General features: G+C 32.6%; 1 protein-coding gene across 1 annotated transcript in view; it reads left to right on the forward strand.

The window, feature by feature from the left end:
- Positions 1 to 11415, forward strand: part of LOC137618265 (transient receptor potential protein-like) — a 32804-nt gene extending 21389 nt beyond the window's left edge. The window contains 8 exon segments of the mRNA XM_068348429.1: positions 198 to 331; positions 961 to 1084; positions 1796 to 1991; positions 7185 to 7310; positions 7312 to 7353; positions 7482 to 7627; positions 9045 to 9112; positions 9296 to 11415. Of these exon segments, the coding sequence (XP_068204530.1) occupies positions 198 to 331; positions 961 to 1084; positions 1796 to 1991; positions 7185 to 7310; positions 7312 to 7353; positions 7482 to 7627; positions 9045 to 9112; positions 9296 to 10341 (1882 nt within the window). The 3' untranslated portion in view covers positions 10342 to 11415.
- The last annotated feature ends 574 nt before the right edge of the window (positions 11416 to 11989 follow it).

Genomic DNA, 11989 nt, shown 5'->3' on the forward strand with positions numbered 1-11989 from the left:
TGTATTATATCAATAATATATAACAGAATTATCCCATTGCAGTAGATTTCATTTTAATCATTTTTCTTATATGTAACAATTCCTATACACAAATATACTTGCACACAAATACAAGCAAATATATGTGCGCATGTTTGTATGTGTTCATGTGATGTTTAATTATGGTCTGAATACTATTTCTTCCTGGTTTCCAACAGTTTCCTGAAGCTAGTGCATATCTTCAGCATCAACCCCCATTTGGGTCCTCTCCAGATCTCTCTTGGTCGTATGATCTTCGATATTCTGAAATTCTTCTTCTTGTATACTCTCGTACTCTTTGCCTTTGGCTGCGGTTAGTATAGAGAGAGAGTTTGTAGTTATTTTCACACAGATAAATTACATTTCTCAATATTTTCACATAGAATCATTAAATTTCTTAAGATTTTTGCATAGAATCATTAAAATTCTTAATATTTTCATATAGAAACATTAAAATTCTTAATATTTTCATATAGAAACATTAAAATTCTTAATATTTTCACATAGGACCTTTAAAATTCTTGAAATTTTTACATAGTAACGTTAAATTTCTTAAAATTTTCACATAGAAACATTAAATTTCTTTATATTTTTGCATAAATCCATTAAAATTCTTAACATTTTCATATAGAAACATTAAATTTCTATATTTTCACATATAAACATTAAATTTCTTAATATTTTCACATAGAAACATTAAATTTCTTATGTGGAATCATGAGCTTTGTACTACAGGCAATCATTTTTCCATTAACTATTAGCTCTGTTGAAAGAAACAATGCTAGATATCATATTCCATTAAATTCAAATAATACAATTTTCTTAATAGGTATCAAATGGAGTTTCATAAACGGACGGAGATTTAATCCACCTGAATTTAATTAACATCATACTAAGTGGTTCTCTCTCTCTCTCTCTCTCTTTCTCTGCTCTCACTACTAGGTCTCAACCAGCTCATGTGGTACTATGCGGAGTTGGAGATGCACAAGTGCTATCACTTACCCGGAGGAATGCCGGACTACGATAACGAGGAACAGGCTTGCTTCATTTGGAGACGATTTGCTAAGTTAGTATCAAAAACAGGTTTATCGTTTTCTTGTTCGTCTAATTCCTTACATTTTGAGAGATCGACAGTTTCCTTCTATATCTGAATTTATTTGAGTTTCATATTTATTATAACCAGAATACAATGTCAATTTTGTTTCTTATATAAATTGCAGGAAAGGTAAATAAGTATTCCATGTATTAAAGAATTACTAAAATAGTATTCAAGGTTAATTAAGTAGAGTAAGAAAAAAATACCTCTGTATAAGTCTTGCATTTGATTCTCTGAAAAGCTTTTGAATGGGAACTGTACGGGAATTTAACCATTATTTCTACTTCATTGATGATCATCAGCCTTTTCGAAACATCCCAGTCTTTGTTCTGGGCTTCTTTCGGTCTTGTTGAATTGGACGCCTTCCAGCTGACCGGATTGGGAAGTTTCACGCGATTTTGGGCAATGTTGATGTTTGGTTCCTACAATGTAATCAATGTGATTGTGCTGCTCAATCTCTTGATCGCTATGATGTCGAACTCCTACAACAATATCTCGGTAAGTATGAATTCATTAGATCCATAGATCCTGACTGCGGAAAGTCCAACGAGAGTTCACTTGAGTTACAAAACAAATATATAACCCAGTGACCCCTCTTGGGACTTTCCCGTCAGACAGGATCATATTATAAACGCAATGATATGAAAAGTTTAATATGTGATTTTCCTATTCCCCCCGCAGCTTGTTTGAGACCTCCCAGTCTCTGTTCTGGGCTTCTTTTGGTTTGGTGGATTTAGACGCCTTTGAGCTCGCAGGTGTCGGGAGCTTCACGCGATTCTGGGCTATGTTGATGTTCGGTTCATACTCGATGATAAACGTCATTGTGCTGCTCAATCTCCTCATTGCTATGATGTCAAACTCTTATAACCTGATCTCGGTGGGTTTTAAAATTCACGTTTCCCTGTTGTCGCTGTTGATGTTGCTTTTGTCACTAGCCGTTGTTTTGTTTTTTTTTGTCGTTGGATATGCTGACGAAATAGAATGCTCAGGCATTGTATTTCTGGAAGTGCTTCGCCGTACGATGGCGAGGCCTCCTCTTTCAGCATGCAAGTACTAACTTCTTTTTTAGTTTACGGTGCAAATTTGCGATTTGCACTCTTGCTTTGATTCCTTCTTGCTGCTTCAGTTGTGATCATGACATCCATATTTCTAGAATTGCTCTTGAATCCTTCTCATAGGGAAGAACAGTAATGCCCCTTAGAATTGTGGCAACTGCCCCACGAGCAAAGTTAACATTGGATCAAATTGGTGGCGTTGATTCCATAGCTGCTTGAGAGAAAAATTAATCATTCTAAAGCTTAAAAAACTATAATTTACATTAAAAAAAATCTGCCTCAAACTAACAAAGATATGAATTCAGTGTAATTTCTTAAAATGGTGTTTATAAAAGTCCCCTCACAATATCTAAATCGACATCTTATGGTAAAAATTCAAAAAGAGTATCTGAGAAAGAAGTCAGTCATCATGAGGATAACTGCAGATAAAGAATCAATTTAACTTTTAAAAATTTCTAAAAATCCTTGGCCTAAAAACTTGTATATCAAAACTGGTTGACAATTCAGTATCAATCTTACCTTTACCTAATAAAGCATTGAGAAGATCCCATTAAGGAATTCCGAAGAATTTCTTTCAAAAGTAATTCGTAAAAATATGGATGCGATGACCGTGGTGTTGAAAGTCAGAAAGTTTATGTGTAGGGCAGCTTTCATTAAACAGCTTCTGCGATGTAAGAACAAGGCGAGACCAGGACCTCGTTCTTGTGTGGCACTGTAATGCACCGCGTCTGGATCAGAGAGGATAATATACACTCGGATCCTCGCTGGTCGGCGAAGAAAAGCACTGTTGCTGATTGCTATTGAAACTTGTTTAGATTGCTGTTGCAAATGCTTTACGGAGAGGTGTTTTAAAAGAAGCTTGTCCCTGTGCCATCGATTAATACCGCATATGGAATCGACTTTTACGATTAAATAATGAATAGTCATCATGATTATTGAAGACGAGCATCTTCGAGTGTTTGAAACTGCACGTGAAAGCCGCTTTTAAAATTATAAAATTAATATTTATCGTAATTATAGAAGACATGTCCAAAATCAAAAAATAATAATTAACATAATTACAGAGGACATGTCCAAAATTATAAAATTAATAATTATTGTAATTATTGAAGACATGTCCAAAATTATTAAATTAATCATTATTGTAATTATAGAAGACATGACCAAAATTATCAAATTGACAATTATCGTAATTATAGAAGAAATGTCCAAAATTATAAAATTGATAATTATTGTAATTATAGAAGACATGTCAAGAATTATGAAATTAATAATTATCATAATTATAAAAGACACGTCCAAAATTATGAAATTAATAAATATTGTAATTATAGAAGACATGTCCAAAATTATGAAATTAATAATTATTGTAATTATAGAAGAAATGTCGAAATTATAAAATTGATAATTATTGTAATTATAGAAGACATGTCCAAAACTATAAAATTAATAATTATCGTAATTATAGAAGACATGTCCAGAATTATAAAATTAATAGTTATAGTAATTGTAGAAGACGTACAAAATTATAAATTTAATAATTACCGTAATTATAAAAGAAATGTCGAAATTATAAAAGTTATAATTATCGTAATTATAGAAAAGTCCAAAATTATAAATTTAACAACTATTGTAATTATAGAAAACATGTCCAGAATTATAAAATTAATAATTATAGTAATTATAGAAGACGTCCAAAATTGTAAAATTAATAATTACCGTAATTATAGAAGAAATGTTGAAATTATAAAAGTGATAACTATCGTAACAGAATATATGTCCAAAATTATAAAATCAACAATTATCATAATTATAGAAGACATGTCCAAAACTATAAAATTAATAATTATCGTAATTATAGAAGAAATGTCGAAATTATAAACTGATGATTATCATAATTATAGAAGAGGTCCAAAATCATAAAATTGATAGTTATCATAATTATAGAAGATATGTTCTCAAGTGTTTAAAACCACATATGAAAACAGCTTTTACAGTGAAACAATGACTATCCTAATTACTGTATAGATAACAAGTATCCTCAAGTGTGTAATCCCAATCATCTGTTGATCATGGCTGATAATTAAAAGTAGTTTCCACAATGAAATACTCAATCATCTGTCGATCATGGCCAATAATCAAAAGTAGTTTCCATAATGAAATGATCAATCGTCTGTCGATCATGGCTGATAATCAAAAACCGTATCCACGATGAAATACTAATATACCTTAACCAAATCAACATATCATTGTAATGCAGACATGAGAGGATTATCTGCTTTCCATTTGCGAGAATTGATGGTACAAACGGAGAACGTTTTCTTTTCAAACAGCCTGTACTCCTGGTCTTGATTTCTTTACTTTGTGTCATTGGTGACAGATCATCTTAATAAATCAACCGAGCAGCGCATACGAACATGTTAGAGAAATATTCTTTACACTTGTTAGTAAGAAAGAAAGTGCTTCTATGACTAGTTTTAAAAGTAAAAAAATATTGTAATTGAGTAAACATAAATGCATATATATTCATATATGCATACAGCCCACACATACACACACACACATATATATATATACATATATATATATATATATATATACTATATATATATATATATATATATTTATATATATATATATATATATACATATATATATATATATATATAAACACATATATATATATATATATATATAAAGATATAAATATAAATATATATATATATATATATACATATATATATATATATAGATATAGATATCTATATCTATAGATATAAATATATATATATATATATATATAGATATCTATATATATACAGTATATATATATATATATATATAGAGTATATATATATTGATATATATATATATATATATATATGTATATAATATATATACATATACACACATATAGGCCTACATATATAAGAGTAAACATACATGCATACACACATGCAAACAAATATAAATACAGTACATATTGTATTCTTGTTAAAAATAAAATTTTATTGCTTTAATTTTATAAAAATCCATAATCTCTTTGGTCCTTCAAGACATAAAACCAAGTAATTATGGCAAAATATTAAGAGAAAAAAATGCAAGTTTAGGAGAACCATTGCAAAAACTCAATTAGTTTTTGCAATCTCTGAGATCGGCTGCTGTTCTAAAACAACCAATTTGAACAGGATATTTTTAAGATGTTTCTGTTTGTCGCTGGCTTTTTTTTTCTTTTGTGTAATTCTGAGCTACTGCAATAATGTTCGCTGAATCTAATTTGATGAGAGTCATTGCTCTTTCTTCGTCAAATTTTGATTTATGGACATTAACTGTTTTTTTTAAATTGGCTTGCTATTAAAATATTGTTCCGCGCTGAACACAATATTGTCATTATCATCACAACCATCATTATTCATACATCTTTCTGAAGGAAAACAGGCCCTTTTCAGTGGCATAGCAAGGGTGTGAGAGGGAGGGTTGTAAATAGTCCCTGGCACACCGCCTCCAAAGCATGGTCAGAAAATAAAAAGTATGTAAGCATAAATACAAAATTACCACCAACTCACCTACGTAAGGGGAATAGGGCCTCTTTTCAAACGCAGCCCCTAGGTCCGCAAATTCTCTGGCTACACCACTGCCCCTTTTCATCAATTGCATAGCTTAATTCACAACTATTTGATGTTTCTTACAAAGATCTCTATCACACAAGACTCTGTCCAGGATGTTAACTTGTATTCAGGGTTTACAAAGGCAAATAATTAACTGAACCCTCACCCCAATAATTCTCACCCCTCATTCCATTCCACAGAAAAAGTGCGGAGCAGAGTAAGTGGGTTATATAGAATGAAAAAAAATTCTGTAGAATATATATGTATATATATATATATAATATATATATGTATATATATATAATATGTAAATATGTATTATATATAACATATATACCTATATATACTGTATATATATATATAGTATATATATACTATTATATACACATATATACATATGTATATATATATATATATATATATTATATATATACAGTATATATATATATATATATATAAATTATATATACATATATAAAATATATATATTCATATATATATATATATTATATATATAATATATATATATATATATATATATAATATATAAACATGAGAGCACCAGAATTATGAAATGCAGTACATGTTTATTACTAAGGTTTGAAATACTTATATTATCATCAGATGCCAAAACAATTAAAACAAGTACAGTAGGCTACATAAATATAAATTCAAGCATTTACAATAAAACTGATAAGCTATTAAAACAAACATTCTAAAACTATTTGAAGAAGGATTGGAACTGAAATATGAAAATGAACTGAAAGACAAAATTTTAGTGTCGATGTATATCTACAAACTTGCTTATCAAAATTAGATACAAGATACTTCGTAGGAATTCTAATTTTATATTTTTCTACTTCAAAAAGAGTTTTGAAAATGCCTAGCTATCAATTATGACACCATAGTGTGGTCTTTTTACGATCTTTTTTTTTTTCAGATTCATGGCCCATCTTAGTAACAGATACATTACTGTACTGTATATATAAACAGTTGATGACTCTGACAGGTTCATATTGATATAATGAACATCACTTAACAAGCGTATTAGTTCATAATGAAGTTGCCGCTTTCATTCAGTACAGTTTGATCCTTGCCAAGGTTTCACTACATATTAAATTGAAAATATTGTTCTATAATGTGTGATCGTAGGTATATCTTGATGTCTCATAGCTTATTATTATTATTATTACTAGCTAAGCTACAACCCCAGTTGGAAAAGCAGGATGCTATAAGCCCAAGGGCTCCAAAGGGGAAAAACATCCAAGTGAGGAAAAGAAACAAAATAAATAAACTACAAACCTTAAGACGCAGTGATTTTAAATCTATCATGAATATTATAACAAATCTCCCTTTCGAGCAGAGAAAACATTGCATCTTTAATGGTTATTTTTTTTCACAAAACAGGAGCGTTCAGACACCGAGTGGAAGTTTGCTCGAACGAATTTGTGGCTGAGTTACTTCGAAGATGGCGCCACTGTCCCGCCTCCTTTCAATATGATACCCACACCCAAGGGTATCATGAGGGCTCTGGGGCATAACTGGCAAGAAAGTCAGAGGCTCTTTCAAGGAAAAGGTAAGAAGAGACAACAAAAGTGCCTGAACAAATATACGTTGCGCTGGATCACCATTGTTACCGAAAATAATACCTGAAAATCTACGGGAAAATATGCCTTTTGTACGATTGTTTTAATTCCATTCCAGTCCAAGAAGCGATGTGAAACAAGACATCAGAACGTCATGAGATTGCTGGTACGTCGTTATATCACCGAACAGCAGCGCAAAGCAGATGAGAAGGGCGTCACTGAAGATGACATCAACGAAGTCAAGCAAGATATCTCCACCTTCAGGTAGGGCTTATGGTGGAATTACAGTTAGTCCTCAACTTACTAACTTAATAGGTTGCAAGAAGCCGTCAGTAAGTTGAATTGTTCGTAAGTCGGCTTTTTTTTGTCTAGTGTAGACTACTTAACTCGCAAACCAATTATTTTCAGCTGCAGTCAACAAATATTCCCGTTTCATAGTGCAAATGTCGTCTTGCTTATTGCCTTAAATTATATAATATAGTATCTCAGTATGGTCTTTTGATACATTATCTAAAAATTATGATTTCAGTTGCATTTACATTTTATCTTTGAATGTTTGGAAGTTGAAGACCTTTTTATCTCTAAAGCAGTTCATCAAAGATATTGCTTTTATCTCTTAAAATGACAGGTTTTGAGTTGGTATCAAAAGTACAATAGCATCCTCGGCTAACATTTTGTCATCAGTACTAGGTTTTTCAACAAATGGGACTAGATGCTGAACTGTAACAGGAAACGTTTGCTTCTAACAAATCTATTTAATGACTACCGCATTACTCTTCCTTTTTAACTCAACTCTTTAAGGATTTAAATTCCATACTTTCACAATCTTATTGAAGTTCCTGTTTCCTTCAGTGCTTGTTAAAAAAAATAGTTTTATCGTCAAAAACAGTCTAAGATATATCTAGGATAAACAAATAACGTCTCTACAACTGACGTTTCAATCACAACATATTCTACAACATTGGTTTACATCTTATCAAAATAGATAGAATAGATAGTTAGCTTAGAAAGTGGGGTCAAATAATGGTAAATACTGTATTAGGATTATTAGCATTCTAGCTATAACGGGTTATATAGTACTGTATAACAATGCCTTACATGATTATCAAATGCTTTCTTGTCAGTGAGGGCTGAATATTTAAAAGGGGTGTTGATCATATTACTTAAAATGTGTCAGGGACTTCCTCTGTTAACTTTTACAAATCCTTTTACTTTTATTTCAATTATGGCTGCTAGTCTAAGAATTCGCAATATCACCGATTTGATTTGATTTTGTATTAACCCTTTTACCCCCAATGGACGTACTGGTACGTTTCACAAAACTCATCCCTTTACTCACATGGACGTACTGGTACATCCTTGCAAAAAACTGCTATTTACATTTTTTTTGCATATTTTTGATAACTGTATGAGAAACTTCAGGCATTTTCCAAAAGAATGAGACCAACCTGACCTCGCTATGACGAAAATTAAGGCTGTTAGATCAATTTAAAAAATATATATATTCCAAAATGTGCTTGGAAAAAAAGAAGCCTTGGGGGTTAAGAGTTGGAAAGTTCCAAATAGCCTGGGGCTAAAAGGGTTAATTGGACTGCTATTAACATACAAGTTTATTTTTCATATCACATAATAAGAAAATCTTTTATTGATGCTCTTTTACAAATGGTCTTTTATTTGACAGATACGAATTGATTGACATCTTGAAGAACAACGGCATGAACACGTCTATGGTCAATGCTGAAGATTCAAGTAAGTAAAGGAATTAAAGTTTAATGTATGCTTACTTTTATGGTCACCAGGAATGATTAAAAAAAAAAAATTAGGGTTAAGGTATCCCATGGAACTCCCATAGGACTTAAGTATAGGTTATTACAAATACAAATCTCTATTGAATGTGTTTTATAATGCATACTAATACATTTGCTTCTGCAGCGGTCGTGGGCAAGAAGGGTCGAGCCATGGAGCGTCGACTGATGAAAGGTTTCAACATTGGCATGGTTGAAGGACTTATGACTGAAATTCTCACGAGCGATAAAAAGCCGAAGAACATCTTCGGCAAGTTAGCACGAGCGATGGGCAAAAAGAAGAAGGAAGACTGGAATGCAAAGGTTTCCAGGGCATCTCTTAAGAGGGATCAGATCGGTTCATCGCAGGTCAGCCTCAGAAGATCACAGACTTCCATCAGGAGACGTATTAAATATGAAAACGACAAGCTCCTGAAGTCTATGAATCCTGAAAACATTGCAGAATACAATCCTAACCTGGAGGCGCACACACCAACCACTCGTGTGGCCTACGCCAAGTTCAAAGTTGCTACACTCAAGGTAGAGAAGGCAAAACAAAAGAATGAGGAAGCTCAGAAAAAAGCATCAGAAGCAAATCAAAAACTTTTGGTTGATAAGAACCAGCAAGACGCTGATAAGCCATTTGCTTCGAGATCAGCAACTCCTTCACCAAGACCCTCCCCAGCTGCTTCTCCCAAACCTGGAGTTAGTTCTCCTCCTCCACCTAAAGCTGCACCATCTGCACCTCGGAAGTCCACTCCTGCTGCAAAATCTCCACCACCTCCAACAACAGTATCTAGTCCTCCCAAATCCTCAGCACCAGCCCCAGGAAAGGTTGCAGTTCCAAGTGCCTTCCAACAGGGAGGCGCAGGTCCTCAGTCGCCACCACCTCCCATTAAGCCACCACCCGCAAAGATTCGACAGTCACAAAGTCCAGCCAGAGCGACGTCGCCACCCCCAGCTCAGCCACCACCAGCTATCCCTCCTCCCAAGGTCAGTGTCACTCCATCCACGCCAAAACCTGTTAAGTCTCCACCACCACCAAGCCAGCCTGCCCCGAAGGCTCCCTCATCATCCCCTAAGCCCCCACCTCCGAAAGCATCTCCAGCTCCTGGGATTGACGCTACAAAACACACTCCCGATTTAGGAGGGAAATCACAGGTAACAGGCCAGATGAGAACAGGATGGCTATAAAGTCAGATTGCCCTTTGTAATTCTGCTCTTGAAATAGACATCAGCAAGTTGTGCATCATCACAATGAATGCTTGATAAGGCTCACAGTATGCATCTGAAGTGGATGATTCTGTCAATTAAATGTGCATTGGTTCACTGCCAGTGTATGTTTGCAATGCAAGTTTTGTCAATGGAAGCTTTATTCACTTTACCTTAGTTTTACTGGGTGCGATGAATTTTTTAGGGAATCCATTTCAAAACCTGATTGTTGTAGTGTAAAAACTCATTATTATAGTCAATCCATGAGTACTGTTACTTCTTCACTGCTGGTTGCAGATGGAGACAAAACCTCGCCAAAATAAAACAGTAGATTTGAATCTTTGGCATCTGAAAACTCTCAGAATAAGTCCTCCAAACTGATAAGTGAATTGGCATTGTATAGACATGACCAACTAGGCATCCTGTTGCTATAATGTGACTTTTAAAAAATTCCCTCTTTTCTAATTATTAATGCAAAGAATACTCCTTGCTATGCCACTAGGCACGAGTGTCTACTTGAAACAAATGTTGGCTCAAAACTTGCAGATCATTATTTTACAATTCCAAAATATTCTAAGTTTTCTTTGATAATTACTATTATTTTCTCTGTCACTTACCACAGTTCATAAGTACTGTACAATGATACAACATCACAGAAACCAGGGATGTGCAACACGGTAAAGATAAAATATCAAAGTACGATTTAGCCAAAAAAATCAGTAATAAGGGAGGAAATTTAAGATACAAAACGAAAGGACGGACATAGTACGTGGGTGGAAAAATCTCCATTTCATGAATAAATTCTTTTATTCATAATCATTTTAAAAAGTTAGAACTTTCCTTTGATCTCTATTATTAAGAACCCTTAGGACTACAGAATTATATGAAGCACTTCATCCCTTGTCCTCAATAAAGATATTCATCAACATAACCCCCAAAAGGAGGCGAGTCAAACATAAATTTTCTTGGGTATTGTAAGATACTCGAAGAGTATTCCACAAATTTGATGTCAACTGTGCTCATGAGAGCATTTCTGGATGTTGTCTTTAATAAATTTACATATACATATATATATATATATATATATATATATATATATATATATATATATATATATATATATATATATATATATATATATATATATATATATATATATATATATATAATCAGGATTTCAAATTTATACCGATATATTTTATGGATCACGAATATTTTGTACTTTTGCACCAAAACATATCTAAAAATACGAATGCATTTTACCTTCCGTAGACGTTGGGTTTTAATACAGTTCTTTGCCAATTTAGGAACTCCACACAAGTTAAGCCAACCTTTATGGTGTATTTGTCCTAAAAAGTAAAATGCAGATAAAAAGAAAAAGTTTCCCCATGATAAAAGATATAGTCAACCATGACTTTTATTCCCGTAGATATACGGAATAATTCATTTTCTATTGTCTGCATTTACTTTCTTTCAACATAAAACCCATTTAGAAGAGCACCCTAATTGACAAAGATTGACGTATAGGTCTATCATGTACATTTGTATTCACTCCTATTGTAAAAATGAAAAGCTCTTTGAAAAAACTGTTATATACTATCATGTGTACATTTATACTTTAAAATAAATA

This window comes from Palaemon carinicauda, chromosome 24 (genome assembly GCF_036898095.1).
Source record: "Palaemon carinicauda isolate YSFRI2023 chromosome 24, ASM3689809v2, whole genome shotgun sequence".
NCBI classification, from domain to species: Eukaryota; Metazoa; Arthropoda; class Malacostraca; order Decapoda; family Palaemonidae; genus Palaemon; species Palaemon carinicauda.